Source organism: Vombatus ursinus, unplaced genomic scaffold (genome assembly GCF_900497805.2).
Source record: "Vombatus ursinus unplaced genomic scaffold, bare-nosed wombat genome assembly UNPS02000580.1, whole genome shotgun sequence".
In the NCBI taxonomy this organism is placed as follows: domain Eukaryota; kingdom Metazoa; phylum Chordata; class Mammalia; order Diprotodontia; family Vombatidae; genus Vombatus; species Vombatus ursinus.
Genome location: NW_020940358.1, coordinates 13,630,227 through 13,650,044, shown reverse-complemented (window position 1 = coordinate 13,650,044; position 19,818 = coordinate 13,630,227). Strand labels below are relative to the sequence as shown.

Here is a 19,818-nt window from a genome sequence, read left to right as displayed (position 1 = left end):
CGGCTGGGCTCTGACAGGCCCGTGGACGGGCTACGAACGATCTGGAGGGGCCAGGCCCGGACGGGGCTCCCTGAGGGGGACCCGGGACAGCCCCGAGAGGGGCGGGGGCTCGGCCAGAGACCCGGGGTTGGGTGGGAATTAGACCCTTAGAAATCCAAGCTAGGATTTGGGGAGAGTGGGCGGGGGACCTCCCCCTAGACCCCCTTCCCGCTCTGCCCCTGCCTCTTGAGGGGAAGGTGGGGAAGCTTGAGGGGAGGAGGCCCCGAGTTCTGAGGTTCAGGCCGAGGCTCTGAGTTGGGGTCCCCGACAGGGAGGCGTGCAGGGTTAAGCATGGCCACCCGGCGTTTAACCGACGCTTTCTTGTTGTTGCGGAACAATTCCATCCAAAACCGGCAGCTGTTAGCCGAGCAAGTGAGTAGTTACACCTCCTCCACCTCCAGCCCTCTGCATTCACGTAGCGTTGCTGCGGTGAGTCTCCTGCCGGCCTCCTCCACCTGCTCCCCGCGGCGCCCCGCGCTCTCTGTCTCTCTGTCTCTCTCTTTCTCTCTTTGTCTCTCTGTCTCTCTTGAAATGTCGTTCGTTGTCTTGTCGTTGTTAGGAGGCATCAGACTGTAGTGCTGGGTTTTGTTCTGAAACCTCTCCCTTCGCCATCTACCCCTCCTCTCTCCCTTCCTCCACGTCTCTCCCTCCTGGCTTGTCCTTCCAACTTTCGCAGGGCCGCCCTCGCTCCGGACTCGGACAAGTTCCTCCTCCTGGGTCCTGCTCAGCTTTGAAGCACCGTGTTGGATGCTTCTTGAAGCACTGTGTTTCACGCTTTCGTTGCTTCGTGTTTCTGCTTGTTACTTTCCACCCTCGCCCCCTCCTCCTCAGTTACCTAATCCGCTGCCTTTTCATTCTGATGCCTCCCCATGTTGTCCAACAGATCTTCTCTTTAAAATGACTCTGTGGAATGGAGTCCTTTTAGCCTCATTTTTTCCATTCCTGTGTGGCAGTCGAGTCTCTTATTGCTTTATGCTATTAATAATTTTTCTCTGTTTCCTGAAGAAGACAGTTTTGTGAAACTGTAAGGTGGGGGGTGAACTTCACTGCTTCCATTTTCCATTCAGGAAATGAGTCTTTCCTTTCATTCTGACTGCCATTCAGAATGCCACATGGTGTCTGTGTGGGAATTAATCTAATACTGGCACTTTTTTTTTTTAGGCCTGGACTATTAGCCTAGCAGTCCAGTAAATTTTCAAAAGTGAATCCTAGCTTATGAGTTTAGATTTATTGGTAGAAACAGTGTTTTTAAATTAAAATCTAGTAATGGTGTTGGTGGTAATGTTATGAGAAGACATGACTCAACTCAGACAAATACTTAGGAACTATAGTTTAAACTCACAGGCTTGGAAATGCCTCATTTGAGACTATTACTGAAAACTTGTTCCCCTTCAGAGACCCCTTAAATTTTACTGTGATCGCTACCAGTTTCTTCTGAAAATTTATTTTGTATTGGGGTTATTTACAAAGTGACTCCCTAAGGATATACTCAGGCCATTCTTTATTGGTTCATAGGCATAGAAAAAGAGATTTTTTTTGAGATGAAAAAGTATGGGTTTGTTTTATGAGGAGATAGATTTGAGATCAAATAGGCCCAAGTACCAAAACATGCATGACCTGCTATATTTGCATATACACATTTTGTCAGGAATCTAAAAGCTATGATTTTTGGAGATGGTGTTGTTGTCAGATCTGACTTGAAGTGACCCCATTTGGTGTTTGCTTATCAAAAATGCTGGAGTGGTTTGCCATTTCCTTCTCCTGCTCATTGTACAGATGAAGAAACTGAGGGAAACAGGGTTAAGTGACTTGACCAGGTCATACAACTAGTGTCTGAGGCTGGATTTGAACTCCTGAAGATGACTCTTCCAGATTCCAAGCCCAAATTTTAGAAGCATGCTGTACTAAATATCCTATTGGGCTTAGTTTTCCGGGGTCTGGCATTTATTAGCTTTATGACCCTAGGCAGGTTACTTAACTTTTAGTTACTTAAGACAAGCCTTAGGATAAATTTATTTGTAATCTGCATCGGTGGAGAGATCTTCCACATAATGGGTTATGTATGCCGAGGAAATCATATATCCTTCACCTGTATTGATGTGCTCAGAAAACAAATCTTATAAATTGTTTTAAAAATACAGTCTTGAAAAAGGCTAAAGATGTTTGATAGTATAGACATGGAATTATTCAAGCCTTAAATAGGGAAAGTTAGACTGGAATAACTCAGGAAACAGAAACAATATATCAGTTACCAATTTCTGTTTATACTTTATTAACAGAACAAATTGTTTAAAAGTTATTGTACCTTCATAATGGACTAGTAATAAAGTAAGGCTGTTTACACTTTGCAAGTACAGCCATTTCCCACCAGGAAGTCAGACTTTTAAAAGTGGTAATAGTACTTCTGATAAAAGCATAAAGCCCTAATAGAAAAAATAGCTTTGAGAATAGTAGTATGTACAAAATTCTCAATTTTCTCTAAATTTTTTTCTAAAGTTGGAAATGGAACTAGAGAGGAGGCATAGTAGGATAGAAAGAGCACAGTTGTTTAGGAGTCAGACAGGCTAAGCCCTAGACTTTACTCTGCCACTAACTTAGCACTGTGATCTTGGGCAAATCATCTCTCTGAGCTTCACTTTCCTTATCAGTGAAGTGAGGGATTAAGTTAAATTATTTCTGAGGTCTTTAAAAATCTAAAGTTCTTTGATACCAATATCTCTTCAACTCAGGATTTATGATAATCAAAATCATTACCATCTTCTGGGTTAATAGTCCTATTCTGAAGTGCCACATGTGATTTGCACCTTGATTTGTTGTATTCCTTTGTTTGAAGATCAAATATAGTTAAGTGGACACTCCAGAACAAGAAAATGTGCTGATTGAAATATGAAGTTAAGATTATTGGCTAAACTTGGCTTGGTCATGAATAGAAGGAAGGCTTCCTTCCTGACCAGCAGAATATCTTAAATGTTACTTTTTTACATAAAAAGTAATCAGATCTGATTATAGTGTGGCACTATATGCTCTAATATTGTAGAACTAATAATGTGTTTAGAATGTATATTAACTCTTGTTGATTATTTCCCCCAGCAATACAGATACAAGTATCACCTTCCTTCTTTCGTTCTCTCCCTCCCCATCACCAACCCCCATACACTTTCTGAATTACTTGGGTGAAAATTTTACGTGAAAGCCAACTTTTTAGTAGTGAGCCTCTCTAGCTAGTCTGGTCCTCAAAAGGAAGACAGAGACATAGTATATCACCAAACTCTTCTCATTTTTTTTTCCCAATTTGTTAAGAGTTGCCAGAACTTGCCCTCCAAAATCTGAGATTAACCTTCTTACAGGAATGAAATGTTGAAGTAGGACTTAAGGGGAGAAAAATGTACATTAAATTTTATTTTAATTGAATTTCTTTTTTTTTTCCTAAGAGTAAGTTGAAGAAGGAGAATTTTAGCTTTCTGTAATTTCATCTTAGCTTTCTTCAAAGTTCAATTGAATGCCCTTTCTAATGACTTCTCCTGGCCACTTCACTAATAGAACAATTTCCGAGAAACAGTGAATTTCAGAATGGTAAAGATTCCTTTCCCAAAATTAACAGCTAAGTATGAAAAATTCAACAAGGGTTAATTATTTCAATATTCCATTTATAGTTTCTGTGAACAGTACTGAAGAAGCTCTTTAAATTTGTTGAGATGTGTATTAGTGCAACAGACAGCTCTCTATGCTCATCTCAAAAAAGATGAGCAGTTCTAGATTAATATTCTATTAGGGCTGGGGTTTTTTTCCCTTTGCTTCTAAATATGTGCTCAGTGACCAAGGGCTCCCAACCCTAGTAGAATTGGTTTTCACTGTTTTTACCATATTATTTATGTCTTTGAGAAAGGGTTGGCTCTTAACATCCTCATTCTGTAAATAAGACTGTTTCATTTGATTTGTGTAGTGTCTTGCATATATAGACACTTAATAAATATTTGTTTTCCAGATTCTAGAACATTTTTGTGAGCTCTTACCTTCAAAAAATAAATATTTACAGGGATTATTTCCATGTTAAAATGTAAAATTGTTTTATTTCTGATGAGATCACATTTTGTCATTACTTCATTATAGGGAATTTTGCAGTGTAACCTTATCTAGCTGATATTTGAATATCAATGAATATGACAAATAAATTTTAATAAAATAAGTTTGGGGTTTTTTACCTTGTTTTTATATTCCATCTTTAGAACTGTTTGTTGTTGTTGCTATTTTTCCAATGACCAAAACAACCACCATAATCTATGTAAATGAAAATGTAGTTTTATAAAGTTTGACTATAGTTAAGTAATGTAGGATTTTTCTTTTTACTTATTTTTTAAATAAAAATGCCTTAGTTAGTGGAACTCTATTTTTGGTGAAATGAGTTAAATCTGAAGTTGTTTTTTTTTTTCCTTCAAAACTGACCATACTCTATCTGTCTGTCTCCATCCTTCTCTTTCTCCTGCTTTTTGCTTTCTCTAACTGGATGGGACTGATGGGAACAACAAATCACTTCAGGAGCTGGATGAGGTATTGTGTTTTGAATGTTTTTGAAAGGTGACTAATTTCAGTTTGTAAAAAATGTCCCTGTTGCTCTGTGTAGCCAGTGGAGCTGACATTTATCTTAATAGTCATACTATCTTTATTCTCAAAATATTCTGTCTTTTTGTTATATTCCATACTGTAGTACACATGGTAGATTCCCTCTTAAAGTCAAAAGAAATGGTATGCTTGATTTCATTTAGGGAGCATTTCTTTGTTATAATCAAAGTATATTACTCAGTTGATCAACAAGCATTTATTAAGTGCTACAGGGCTAACTCTGGGGGTATAAAGACAGAAGTGAAACAGTTGTTGGCCCCAAGGAGCTTATGTTCAGTTCTATTATAAGTGGGGCTAATTTTATGCTTCAAGTTTGAAAATTTGGAAAGATGTACAAGTATACCTCAATTTAAGAAATCTTTATTCAATAGTTAGAAAATTTGGATTTTCAAAACGTACATTAAGAAGTATTTATGAAGCTGATAGAAGGATTTGCTATTAATTACTAAGTTTCCCTAATGTATTCAAAATAGACATTTTACACAGATCTGATGTGAACAGTTTTTCAGAGGTTACTGTGTAAATCAAATTACATTTGTAGTTTTGGCAAACCAAATTAAAGGCTTTTTAAAAAAAAAAAAACAAAGACTATTTAACTCACTTGCTGTTTGTAGAGTAATAATAGCTTACGTTTACTTAACACATTTAAGATTTATCTTTCTTCATGGTAATACCATGAAGTAGTTGGCACTGTCTCTCTTTTCACATGAAGAATCTAATGATCAGAGAAGCAAGTAGCCTGCTCACGGTTGCACAGCAAGTAATTGTCACAGTAGAGACTTGAAATCACATCTAATGATTCTTAAATCAGACATTTTTAATGCTTCGCCATAAAGAGAAACTGTCCTGTTTTACTTGACCACAGTTAAGCTGTTCTCCCTAGTATGTACTCTGCAATCCAGTGATTCTAGCCATTTCACTTTTCCTCACATATAATACTCTATTTCTAGACTCCTTGCCTTTTCACCAGCTGTCCCTTCTTGCCTGGAATGCTCTCCCTCCTCACCTCCACTTCCTGGCTTCCCAGGCTTCCTTCAAGAATCACCTCAAATCTCCCCTTCTATAAGAGGTCTTTTTTGGCCCCCCTCCCCATTGCTAGTATCTTCCCTCTGATATTATCTCTCATGGACATTATCTTGTAGGTAAGTAGCTTTTTTCATGCTATCTCCCCCATTAGAATGTGAGTTTATTGATGGTGGAGACAGGTTTTGCCCATTTTTTTGTATCCCCAACACAGTGCCTGGCACATAGTAAGCAACTCAATAAAAACTTGTTGACTGAGATAGTATGAAAACATGGATTGCCCAGAAGGATCTTTTCAGCCCTCTCCCCTATGTATTTACTTTCAGTGTGACAATAAAATTTTATGGAAATTTTTAAATGAATACAAGGGCAACTAAAAGATACATTTTGCCAGAAGGCAAATATGCACAAAGATAAAAAGCTCTAGAAAATTTTTTAATAAAAATTTTCATGACTTCTTTAAGACTTGGAAATTGTCATTAAAAGATTTTTAATTATTATAGCACGTATAAAGGAATTTTGTGTCATTTGTTTCCCCTTTACTTCTTTTCCTGATTGCCAGAAAAGCAGTCCACATGCTTATTTGATCAGTTTTCCATTGTAACTTAAAAAATCTACAGACTGCTGTCTATAAGGGATATATTTTCCTCCTTTTGACTATCATTCAGGCTTTTTGAATATTACTTATACAGAAGAATCATAGATCAAGAAACATTCAATATGAGTCCTCTCATTTAAACAGAAGAGATGGTTGTCTGTCAATAAAGTTTTCTAAGAAGCATTATATTTTTTTTTAAATGCCAATAAGGAGTATTGGTAGCATTTCTAAAGTACTTAAAAATCAAATCAAAAGTGAAAATATTACATCTGGACATAAGGTAGAGGGTGGAAAATCACTTTAAATAGAGCAAAGATAATTCTTAAAATCTCTAAAGGTTCACAGTGTCAGATGTTAACAAGCTATAACCATATGATTTATAACTGAGATAACTAAGTTAGCCCTATTTTTTTTTAAATACCCCCTTTCTGTATCAAAGTCTTTTTTTTCCATTTGGTTTTTGTAGTTATATAAATTATTACAACCCATGGCACAATGGAAAGGCTTTCTGCTATGAAATAATTCTAATAGCTTGTTTTTTTGAAAAGCTCTTTATTAATTTTTTTTTGTCATGTACGCATAAGGAAACTAGAATCCTTTCTAATCCAGATGAAGTAAAATTTACATTCACCTATGTGTCTAAAGAGACCTACAACACATGTAACTCTAACAGAGGGAGAGAAATCATTCCAAATTAGTAATGTTTGTTCAAGTACACATTTCTTTGGTACATTCATTTTCTTCTAGTCTCCTGTGTCTTTTTAGGGCCAATATTTTAAAAAGAGTAAGCGTGTACTTAGAGACAAATTTTCATATGAGTTTTTTCTAAAATACGCGTTTTCTCTCCTTAGCTTGCTGATGATCGTATGGCACTGGTGTCGGGCATCAGCCTAGATCCAGAAGCAGCAATTGGTGTAACAAAACGATTACCTCCCAAATGGGTTGATGGAGTAGATGAAGTAAGTTGAAATTTTTTAAGTATTACATTTAGCATATTTAACACTAGTATCAAATTGCATGTCTAGATTTCAGCTGCAAATATATATTTGGGTGAATATGCTTCTTGTCTAAGAATGTTTAAAGTTGTTTCCAGGCTTCAAGAATAATATTTCTTATTTGTGGTAATTTGGACTTTATTTGTAAAACTAATGGTAAATTCCTGAATCATGATGAAGAAAGTTTTGTATGTAATGTAGAGAAAGTAGTATCAGTGTAACTTATCCCCAGAAATTGTTAGTGTGACCTATAACTTTAGTACACGTGCACAAGTGCCTATTATGTTACCTAAGCTGACATTCCCTTCTTTTAGTGATGGTGTATAAAACCAGCCCACAGTACATTCACAATGTGTTTACCATGTAAAGAAGCATTGTTTTTTCCAAAGATTTACCTTTGGATTGTCCATTTACTTCATAAAACATTCTTTGTTTTTCATACCTTCCTATCAATCAGTAAGCATTTATTACGTGCCTTCTGTAGTTCAGACACTGTGCTAGGTGCTGCAGACACCAGGAATGAAACAATCTCTATAAGGACCTTATATTCTAACTAGGAAACAAGTACATATATATATGTGTGTATGTATATATATGTATATATATGTATATATGTATATATATGTATATATATGTATATATATGTATGTATGTATACACAGAATAAATATAGAGAGAATAAATACAGATTGATTAGATACAACGTTGTTAGGAAGGGCAGGCATTAGCAGTTGGTATCAGGGAAGGCTTCATGGAAAAAGTTATGTTTGAGCCATATCTTAAAGGAATTGAGGGAGGCTGTGAGGTGGAGGTAAGGAGGGGGTGTATTCCAGGCACGAGGAACAGCCAGGGCATAGCCATGGAAAGAAGGGAGATAGAGTGTTGTCATATATGAAGAACAGAGAGGGGTCTCTGAGTATGAGAGGGACGTAATATACACTGAGATTGGAAAGCTAGGTTGAGAAGGGCTTTGAAAGATAAGCAGAGCCGTTTACCTTTGTTCTTAGAGACATTAGGGAGCCCCTGGAGTTGATTGAAGTCAGATCTGCACTTAAGGAAAACCACTTTGGCATTGTATGAAGGATGGACTGAAATAGAAAGAAACTTGAAAGAGGGAGACCAGTTAGGAGGCTGTAGCTGCAGTGATCTAAATGAGATGTGATGAGGACTGAACTAAGGTGGTCCTTGTGTGAGTGGAGTCAAGAGGTCAGATTTCATAAGCACGAAGGTAAAAACAAGCTACAGCAACACATTGGATATGGGGGGGCTCGGGAGAGTAAGGAGTGTGGGGTGAGGCCAAGGTTGCAAACCTGAGAGACTGTAAAAATGGTACCTTTTGAGAGAAGTAAGGAATTGTGGAAGAGTGGTAGGTTTGGGGTGAAAGACATAATTAGACATGTTGAGTTTGAGAGAACTCTAGGACATGAAAACCTAGAGTGCATACGTACCCTCCTTACCTCTGCAACAGAAAGTCCGTCTTGCCCTATCACTGTCTTCCACATGAAGCCTTACCTCATTTCCTCAACTGCTAGTGCCTTCTCTCTCAAACCACCTTGTTTTTAATTTTTATATACATTTGTTGTCTCCCTCACTAGTATGTAAACTCCTTGTGAGAAGGGATCATTTCATTCTTTATACTTGAATCCCTAGCATCTCTCTTGTAATTAAAAGGACTGTGATTGGATATAAAGATTGTGAGTTATCTGCATAGAGATGATAATTAAACTCATAGGAGTTGATGAGATCACTGAGAGAGAAGAAAAGAAGAAAACCCAGGAGAGAGCCTTGGGGAATACCCAAAAGTAGGGAAGGGGGAGGGAGAGATGGAGAAAAATTTGGAACTCAAAATTTTCCAAAAATTAATATTGAAAACTATCTTTACATGTAATTGATATAGATGATCTTTGTGTATCATAGCCACTGCTTTCAAGTGATTTAGGCAAGAATGCCTGAACTTTTCATTTTTTATGTAACTAATAGTCTAAAGATTTGTTGTATACAGTTGTCTGAGGAACTTTGTGACGTATTTCAATGGTGTTAATTGCCTCCTGTCATTTAGATACAATATGATGTTGGCAGAATTAAACAGAAGATGAAAGAATTAGCCAGTCTTCATGACAAGCATTTAAACAGGCCTACATTGGATGATAGCAGTGAAGAAGAACATGCCATTGAAATAACCACACAAGAAATCACACAGGTGAGGGTTCAAAAGATTACAGAAGAAATGTTTGTTTTTTAAAACTTAAGAAAAAAGGTACACTTTTAGAGTGACCTAGAGGTGGACGGTCTTCCTAAGAATGCACCGAATGCATCTCAGAATATCTCCTAGATTTGTCAAAGGATGCTATTAAATTTTATATGTAATGTACCAAACAAAATTGACCTCAATTCACTTTCCTTTAAAAAAAATTATATACATGTTTGAAACATATTTGGAAAGTCACATTGTGACAGAGTATCATAGATCTAAAAGGTTTGGGACTCACTCTCCAGAAATCTCTAATGTCCTAACATGATTTCTTAATGAAATTTCGTCTGGCTACTATTTTAACACTCAGTATTTAAAATGATTGTTTTTCATTTGTTAAAGCATATTCGATTCATTTAATTGTTAATTTAATCTCTATATTAAGGCTTAGATTATATTTCTCAAATTGACTGTTTAATACCAAGTAGTACAAATAAAACATCTTAGATATTTTTCAAGTGTGAAATTTCATGTCATATCAGTATTTCACATTAGTAATTGCCATTTGGAATTGTGAGTTTTTGAAAACCCTATTTAAATTGTTCCATTTAATCAGTGAAGATTCTGCTTCCAGCTCTTTCATAGATGTCAGAGAGCAGTGCAGGCCTTGCAAAGCAGAGCACGAAACTGTACTGAACAGGAAGAACGGGTCCTCCGAAATGTAGTATCCTCTTTAGCTCAGTCTCTTCAGGAATTATCCACTAATTTTAGACATGCACAATCTGGCTATCTCAAACGTAAGTATCATTTCAGATACAAGGACTTGGTCTCTATATTTTTCAGCAGTAAAATGATCTTGGCTATAAAACTACAAGAAGATATGTTCATTGGTTTTGTGGTTGTTATTTCTCTGTCTTCCCTGTTTATATTTATTAGTTTTGAGCATGTATGAAAGCTATGTCAAAAGAAATGTTGATCATTCTTTACTTGGAAAGAATCAAACAAAATGGCATTACTTATGACATCAAGAAAGATTACATAGCTATGTTGGCACTGTAATGGTAAAACCTCATTAGTATAATTTTAAGTTAAATCTAAAATGGAGGTGGGGAAAGGGCTGGGAATATAGTGGAGAAAAGCTAGAAGGAATTATCCGAAGTTGTTAGCCCACTTCTCAGTTGCTGTACTGAAAAGTAATGGTGTATTTCTTTTAAAAATCCAAATTTTACGTAATAGTTCAGTAACAGACATTTAAAGAGCACTTACCTCATGCATGCACAGATTCTAAAAAATATTACTACCTTGCTTTCATGCAGCTTATAGTCAAGAATGAATGAATAAAGCATAATAAATGAATAAATAATAATACATGAATAAAGCATAATAAATAAAATGAGCTAGAATGTAATAACTACAAAGTACAAGTTAAGTAGGCATGAGATTCAGGTAGCGGGGGAGCACTTTTACCGAAAGGGGAGGAACGAAGGAGAGCTGGTACAGACTTTAAAGAACAATAGTCACTTGTAGGAACAGTCTGTTCATGAATAAATAAGATTAACGTATCATTCTTTCAGTAGTTTAAATACCTCTTTTATGATCTTATTTATTTTTCCCATTTGCCTGGCAAAAAGTAAACCTCAGCTCAACTTCTCTAAATTATTGCATATTTCTACTTAGTAGGGTATTAATTAATGTGATTATTGATTTTATTGTTAGAAACTTTAACTGAACAGTGATACTTAACTTTTGGATTTATTTTGGTAATCTAAAAATTAGTAAATATTTCTTTTTGTCTCTTGATTTCCTGTTTGGAGGTAATTTTTTAAAATGCCCTCCCAAAAGTTCACATTGACATTATAGATTTATTCCATTGAAATGTAGAGTAATATTTTCAAAATGATGTTAAATATTTTAGTAAGGTAGCTTCATATCTCCAATAGGCATGAAGAATCGAGAGGAAAGATCCCAGCATTTTTTTGACACATCAGTACCACTCATGGATGATGGAGAGGATAACACTCTTTATGATCGGGTATGTTAAGGACCACAAGGTTAATAGTAATTCACTAGCACTTTTTCCTTTCTTTCTCTTTTTCAAGTAACTGATTTCTAATATGTTTAACATGATTGTACACGTATAACCTCTATCAGATTGCTTGCTGTCTTGGAGAGGGGGGAGGGAGAGGAAAAGATGAAGAAAAATTTGGAACTCAGAATCTTACAAAAATGAATATTGAAAACTATCTTTACATGTAATTGGAAAAAAATAAAATACTATTTTTAAAAAGAAGTTTGAGGTCTGTAAACAGAAGCTAGATAGCTATTTGTGGGTGAAAATAATAAAAATATTACACTACAAAACATTTTAAAATATCTGATTTCTATACAGTAAAAAACACATCAGTAATGTTACTATGCACTCATGAGGTAGTTTTTTACAATGTGCTGTAAGATAAATGGGGGGGGCGGCGGTGGTTGGGGCCAGAGAAAAGCTAGGTCTTTATTTTAAAGGCTGATGTGATGTTGTACTTTTGCTTTCCTGAAAGCTTTCCAGAAAATAGTCTACACTAATTTCTTGCTTATGAATAAAGCAAAGAAGCACAAGGTCATTCTTAGTCATTTATTTCAAAGTTGACTTTGCTTAGGGTAAGGCACACATGTAGGTGACTTGGATTTACTCTGATAATCCAAGTTACAATTCAGTACTCATTTGGAGCTAGTAATGCTTTGTCAATGTGGATCTTTTCCTAGTAAAGACTTGTACAATGAAATCCATATACTTACCTCAAAAGAATGTTTTAATTATGTACACCACTTACATAATGTAGGCATAATATAGTATCTTTCCTTTATTAAAGAGAAAATCCTAACTTAGAAGTCTCTGCCTTTTTTTTTCTTTCAACAGGGTTTTACAGATGACCAGTTAGTATTGGTAGAACAAAATACATTAATGGTTGAAGAGCGGGAACAAGAAATTCGCCAGATTGTACAGTCTATTTCCGACCTAAATGAAATATTTAGGGACTTAGGAGCAATGATTGTAGAACAAGTATGTGAATTTATCTTCTCGTTGTCTAATATTCCTTCTGTAATAGCAAACCTCTCTAGAGAACTGGCTGGTTCTGACGTCTTTCAGCTATTATTTTTGCCACTGTATGAGCTTTCTAGTTTTGGCAAGTTACTGCATAATGGATGCTGGAGCCACTACCATTCAAATATGATTAAAGTAATGATTCATCATTGATAAAATTCTTTAGGAAATGGTATTTAGGCCCTGATCCATTGTGAAGTCAACTGCTCAAAATAGAGATTTAGAGCTATAGAAGATCCAGGTACAGTAAGTATTTTAACAATTTCAAATAAACTGAGATAATTTCCAGTTAAAAAATGTTTCAATTAAGGGCCCTATTGTTATAGTACATCAGCTCCTTTCCCCCAATTTTTTCCAAAAATTGAGGCAGTTTTTGAAAGAAAATTAGGCTTTCTGAAGCAAAATAATTCATTTTTGTGATGGTGGTTGTGGCTTGAAATCTTTAGTTCTTATATATATGAAAACTGGGGTTTACATTTATTGCATTTGGTGGCGTTGTAATAACCATGTCTGGTTTCGCTGGTATTATCTGTTTAAGACCTTGTGAGCACTAATGCTCCTTTTCTAAGCCAGTTCCTACTCAATTGTATATTTGACAAAGCTTCAATAAGTTGCCATTATCTTTTAGGATTTAAATTTTTAAAAATTTGTTTGTCGTTGCTTATGAGCTATATGATTTTATTTTACCTAATAGAGTAAGCATGATTCTTTATGCTGATTGATAATGGTGATTTATCCATATTTCCCCCAAATCATACTGAAACATTCAGTTATTTTTTTAAACATAAGGAATTGGTACAGCTAACCTTGTTAATAATACCTGTGTTTTACAAATTTTATTTTGAAGTTCAGTTTTTAATCATTAACTGTTTTATTATTCAGGGGACAGTCCTTGATAGAATTGACTATAATGTTGAACAATCCTGTATCAAAACTGAAGACGGTTTGAAACAGCTTCAAAAGGTAAAGGGAGAGACTTTTAAAATAATGTTATTTTAGTGGTTGACACAGTTTTAAGAACTGTTACCAAATGAAATTATGTCAGCGGTTTTTTCAGCACTCATATTCTTGAAGTGTTTGGTGCCAACGTCTGTTATAGAAGCATCACGAAGTAAATCTAGAGAATTCTGACAAGTCTGTAGTCCAGGAAGCACTTTATTCAAAGCCAGCCCTGGGTCACTGTACTTTTTTTTGCCCTTAATGATCTCTGGTGAACCTCATGCTTAGATCTGAAATTACTGTGCACTTAGGAGCATGACAATAAAAATGCAAAAAGGTTGCAGTTCTTTCCCTTTAAAAATGCATTCCTTTTTAAGCCTAATTTTTTTTTTAAACAAGTTATTTCAACATTTGTTGAAGTCTCTTGAAAAATCTGTCTTCATTATTGCTGACTCAGACTTTTCTTGTCATGGAGCATTTCTGATGAATTGCTGGCAGAGAAACACTTCTGCAGAAGATCAGAATCTAGTTTTTCCCTTTTAATTGCCACAGCAGATTTCTGTATTAGCCTGAGAAAAGTAGGTTAAAGTGGAATACTGTTTGTTCTCTAATTTTTTTTTCATATAAGAGAGCAGTATGGTAGACTTTTTTGTATTTGTTTATTTTTCTTATAGATAGGGTGGGTCTCCTGCTCTGCTTCTAAATCTAATCAGTTATAGGAAACAGATGTGCATAAACTGCCAAGTAGATTTCATATTTAGTTGAATGTATTTTAAAAATAAAGTGTGTGACTATTCACAAGTAAAATTTATTCCTTCCATTTCCTTACGCACTATCTAGTTATATTTCCAGCCATAAAATAAGCCGCTTTTTTATTTTCAGTACCACTTGGTTGTATTTCTGAAGCCACTCATTTTTTAGAACAGAAAGGAGTCTTACTCATAGTAGTCTGAGCTTGTTCTGTTTGTTAAAAGTTTGCAACCCACTCAGAGCTCTTGTTACTATATGCTTGCAGAGAATGAGGCTGGTGAAAATATGTCTTTGTTGCTTATCTAGAAGATAATATCTTCCTTGGTATAATGCAAAGATCTATTGAGTTAGGTTAACTTGGCCATCAGCTATTATATAATAAAACAGTAAAAACTGGCTTTGGTTCCTCATATAATAACTAATTTTAGAAATTCTTCTGAATTTTGCAAGGCTTTAGAGGCATCTTATCTTGAATGGGACTAGCAAAATAGATTGTACAATATGAGTAGAGTAAAACACTAGGGCTTCTGAATTGGACTAGTTTTGAATCTATTTAATGTTGACTTCTTTAGCATTGCATTTTTTTCTTTTTATAATATAGAAACCATATGCATTTGATAACATATTACTATATTATATATATTACTGTTGTATATATGAGTGATTGGATACTAACTAAACTCACAGGAAACTGATTTATAAGGAATCACAGGACTGATTTATAAGTCAGAGTGCCATTTATCTTATAAGTTTAGTTTATTAGTTTATGCCATTTAGTTATATAAGTCGGAATGCCATTTAGTCTAACCAATTCTACTCTGGAGGGCAACTGCTTCTGTTTGTAGATCTCTCAGGAGGCCAGGTAACAGTTCTGATGATGTCTCAGTGGACATATAATTAAGAGGAGGCAGTTGGGTATTCAAAGATGTTTCCATCAAGCTTTTGTGCTTTGTGAATCCCCCTTTTCTAAGGTAGACCAGGACCATTCTCCTAGAAATTGGGGCATTCTAGTCCCTAATGTCCCAGGGTGCATTATTCCCATTTTTCTCTTTTTTTTTTCCACACAATGTTCCTTACCAAGTCTCATTACAGTATCAATCCTTGAAAGTTAATTAGATAACACTTTATCTTATCAGTTTATCTATCACATTTTAGATTGCAGTCTCCTTCTGAGATTTAGGAAATCTCTTTGATGAGCTTTAAGAGAGGCCCTAGTCTCATCAGCAAGATAGTTTAGAAAGCATTTCTCAGGGTGGCTTATTTCTGCAGCTGGCTAATCTCCATTTAATTCTTTTTAGCTTTAGCTCCCATTTCAGAGAAAAACATTTTGTGACCTCTGCTATATGTAGAGTAGGAGAGAATTTCATGATTTTGTGAAGTAGATGAAACTTTGAATATTCAAACATTAATCTAAAGAGTTATACAGTTTAAATTGTTATGCAAAAGGTTTTGTTAAAGTAGTGAATTGGTAAGTACAATGAAAACAGAAACCAAGAGCATCAGCATGACTTTCAATTTAGACTCTGAGCTTTAGGAAATTTAGGTTAAATAAAGTAGATTGTAGAATTAGTGAAGTGTTCCTTTTATAATATTACTTGGGTTAATTTCTGGAGTATAACCATATAGCCTGAAATCAAGATCTCTCATATTAAAAATAACTGGAATTTAAGAGCGCAAGAGTATTGATAGGTCAGCATTTATTTTGGCTCTTTTGAAAAGTCACTTACTAGATGTTTTTTCTTATTCTATAGGCAGAGCAGTATCAAAAGAAGAACCGGAAGATGCTTGTTATTTTAATTTTATTTGTAATAGTTATTGTCCTTATTGTTGTACTAGTTGGTGTAAAGTCACACTAGGTAACTCTCTGTGTGAGTGTGTGTGTATGTGTGTGTATGTGAATTTTCCCAGTGTGAATGAGTGGACCTTTATTTCTAAAAGCTGCCTTTGAATGTATAACCCTCAGTGGTACAAGTCTGTGCAATGTTTCCATAGATTCTTTTTCATGAATCATGTTTCAGTGATAGGAATGGTTTAGTTTTTTCCAACAGAGAATTTCAAGTCAAATGATGATGCTACCAAATAGAAATTGAGTTCCGTATCCAGACGTTTGCAGTATTTTTTTAAAATAGAAAATATGAGGGATTGAAAGTTTACAAGCACATGAAAAAGCTGTTAAAATATATGTATATGCTATTTTTAGCAGTCATATGTCTGAGTTGCATGTTGAAAATACATTTGGAAATTGAGGTTGGGAGGAGGTGATTTTTTTTTTTTAAAACAATGTGTTTTTAAAGTGATTTGGAACCAAAAAGTATGGTTGGAGGTCAAATGCCTTAAACAGTGGATTCTAAGTATTTAACATCCTTATTTTCCTCCACAGATTTTCCATATTAAAATAAATTAAGGCCTTTAAAAATTTAGAATTCATTCCCCTTTAATGTCATATAGTTTTCCAACATTGCTAATGATCAGATTAATAAAGTTTGGATACTAAGAAACAATCATGGATACAAATACATTTAGTTGCTGGTTAAACAGCTTCATGTATTTAAATGAATTAGTCTATGTGTGTCCTTCATTTTAGAATTTCTGCACTGTATTTTTTTACTGTAATCCACATGGTGTTACTATTTATAGCTACCCAAGCTGAAAATCTGATGATATGAATTAAAATCATAGTTAAAAGGAAGCTCCTCAGTTATTCTTATTCATTCCATTATTTAATATACCTATAGGATGACTTTCAAATCAGGATCTCTTTAATCAATTAGCAGTTTAGCCCTGTTGCGTTACCAAAGTACAATTCAACCATAGATCACTAACAGAACATATGCTATCAGTGGTTATTAACAGAGAGCTAGGTCCATTTTAAAGTACTATAAAAATCTTGACTAAGACACTTTCTTATCTATGTGTGGCAGATTTCTAAAGAAGGACTTCATAGTTGTACTTACTTTTGTTGATATGGTGCTGTCAAATACTACTGGAATCATAGAACAATGTGATGAGTGATGACTTTGGAGAATTAAATTCTTCGTGTTCTAATTGGTCCTGAAATGACTGTACAATTTTAAAGGTTTTCACCTAATGGAATATTTATATGACTCTTATTTATTCTGTACTTATTTTCTTAAAGGTTTAAAAACAGCATAATTCCAGTAGAGTTAGTTTTTTTTTTTAAACTAATAACATGAAATGTTCTCCATAGAATTGACTTTGAAGTTATTCCCAGAAATTTAAACTCAGGTTCAGAGTGTAGTAATATTATATGTGTGACTAAATCATAAAATTAGATCTTATATTTAACATTATAAACCTTTGCCCCATCCACTCCCATTTCACTCCTGAATTGTTTATGGTTATAGGCAACCACTCACTAGATTGCCTTTTGACTGAGATGACAATAGAACACATGTTGTACCTGACATTCCAGGAAATAGCATCTTTTGAAATGTGGCCATGATTCTTCCATAATTCTTCCTTGATAGATACCTTATTTTGTTATGGAAGAACTTTAGGGAACAATTACCATTATCCCAAAACTTGGGGCTTCTTTCAATTTCTAAAATAACTATTCTTTATACCAGATTGTTAGACATGGTGTTTAAGGTGACCATAGTTGAAAATTCTGCTTTTGGACATGAAACCAGTTTGATGGAAAATTCTTCTAAAAGATACAGACCATGAGAACAGTTTTGGGAATACTTGTGGAACTTGTATCTGTGTATTCATCTGTCTATAAAGTCAAATCACAGTAGTCTTTAAAGAAAATAGCTCATTTAAGAAATAAAAACCATTTATTTTCAGAGAGTAGGATTTTTCCCCCAATATGGATCCACTAAGTAATCAGGATTTCCCTTTTTTAAAATATGCCTGATGTGAGAGGGAGGGAAAGCCATTTCCTTCTATGAAACTAGGATGAAAAGTAAAGTGTCAACTGCTTGATTGCGTCTGGCTTCAGAAAGAGGTAAAATAGTCACGTAGCAGGGAATAAATTAGAATTTGGCCCCAAGAGCTACTGGGTTTCATTGTAGGCAAATGAAAATAAAATTTTTCCAGTATACCCTGGACATCAGAATACTTTATATACTACTAAGCCTGTACTTGAGGAAAAATTACTTACAATTTGGGCAGTAAAATAAAACTATCTTGTACTAGTGAATCAAAATAATATTTTTTCCTGCAAAACGAGATGGCATTAATCATCTTTATTACCTCTTGACAACCATTTTCTGTATTAAAATTAGCCTATCTAGTTTCTAGCTTCCATGTTGAAGTTGGGCACAATTGACTACCACAAAGAATAAGACATTCTTTTGCCTAGAATTGATTGATTTCTTTTGGTTGGGATTGATGACATAAAGGGTATGCTTATTCTGTCCTGTACCCAGCCTCAGGGTGAAAGCCTAATTCATTGCTTAGGGTAACTCATCAGTTTCATTGACTGGCACTTTGAAAGTTAAAGAAAAATTGCAGGGGGGGGACCCAAATGATGTTTTGTTTGACTCTTATGCAGTGTTGATACTGATACTTTCCAGGATTGTAAATGAAACTACTCTCCTTTTTGTGGTGTTACTGGTTACACCATGCAGTGTAAAGCAGTATGTTGCTCTGATTTAACCTATTTACATCTTTCTCTACTAATTGAGAGTCTTTATTTGTCTTGATACAAGTATTTTTGATGTTTTTATCCTGGCTAATGATTTCTTAAAGGTAATAAAACCCTTACAACTTGATTGGTCAGAGATGACTTTTTTTCCTTTATGCTAAAATAAAATAATTAATGAAGCACTTGATATTTCCAAGATTAAATTTTTGTCTATTTTTATGAATTTGCCATTCCTGAGAGAGATTTTGTACAATAAAGCAATCATAGAGATTATGGACCATTGTTTTGAAATCCTAGTATTAATTTTAAGGGTGGTGGGAGGGGAAGGGCGATGTGGATTTTGTAATCCTCAAGAATACCCAGGCTATGTTGTGACTAACACTACTTGTGATCAAGTATTATACAAAGGATCTGACTCCTGATGCATTGGAACAAACGTTACAAAGTAAATTCATTTAACTAAAGGTGGCATTCAAATATAATTCTCCATTTGATACAAAGGAGAGGAAATTACTTTTATACCAGAAAGTTGTTTTATGTAAAAGAATTTTATCAGGCTGAGAAATAATTGAAAAGCTTAATATAAAACTCTGCCATTGAGAATAGTGTTCAGAAGGGTTGAAAACAATTATACAACAGAGTTCATGAAATGTTTTGAGCAATGAAAGTATTATTAGAATAAATGTTTAGTCTTCCCGGGAACAAACTTTAAAGGGAACTATTAATTTAATATGTAGGCACCGATGATGTATTTATAAATAATTGATCATATACTTTGACCCCCAGGTATGACAGTATACTTAGTTTGCTCAGTCATATATACAAGAAAGTTTTTCAGAAGCTTTAATTAGTTCAGCATAAAATATAGACTTTCCAATTTTATATTCACTTGTTAAAATTCCCTTTGATTTAATAGACTTTTCAAGAGTTGGAAGAGGGACAGCTAGGTAGCGCAGTAGATAT

The 19,818-nt window shown here is 34.8% G+C and overlaps 1 protein-coding gene across 3 annotated transcripts; it reads left to right on the top strand.

Annotated features, from left to right (window-relative positions):
- Positions 1 to 236: 236 nt before the first annotated feature.
- On the top strand, positions 237 to 19,128 carry STX16 (syntaxin 16). 3 transcript variants are annotated; one of them, XM_027850608.1, is made up of 9 exons: positions 237 to 411; positions 4,576 to 4,587; positions 7,132 to 7,239; positions 9,335 to 9,475; positions 10,101 to 10,263; positions 11,407 to 11,498; positions 12,372 to 12,515; positions 13,440 to 13,520; positions 15,998 to 19,128. In XM_027850608.1, exons 1-9 carry the CDS (start codon positions 331 to 333, stop codon positions 16,100 to 16,102), a joined length of 927 nt encoding a protein of 308 aa, XP_027706409.1. In that variant the 5' UTR covers positions 237 to 330; the 3' UTR covers positions 16,103 to 19,128. The 3 variants fall into 3 exon arrangements, with proteins under 3 accessions (XP_027706409.1, XP_027706401.1, XP_027706418.1); XM_027850600.1 differs by having other exon boundaries at positions 237 to 468; XM_027850617.1 differs by lacking the exon at positions 4,576 to 4,587.
- The last annotated feature ends 690 nt before the right edge of the window (positions 19,129 to 19,818 follow it).

What these genes read in the sequence shown, in the direction of transcription:
- STX16 (XM_027850600.1), top strand. Translation starts at nt 331, where the DNA reads ATGGCCACCCGGCGTTTAACCGACGCTTTCTTGTTGTTGCGGAACAAT. An exon ending in GGGTTGATGGAGTAGATGAA is followed by an intron (nt 7,240 to 9,334) that starts GTAAGTTGAAAT and finishes CCTGTCATTTAG; the next exon opens with ATACAATATGATGTTGGCAG. An exon ending in GAGCAATGATTGTAGAACAA is followed by an intron (nt 12,516 to 13,439) that starts GTATGTGAATTT and finishes TTTATTATTCAG; the next exon opens with GGGACAGTCCTTGATAGAAT.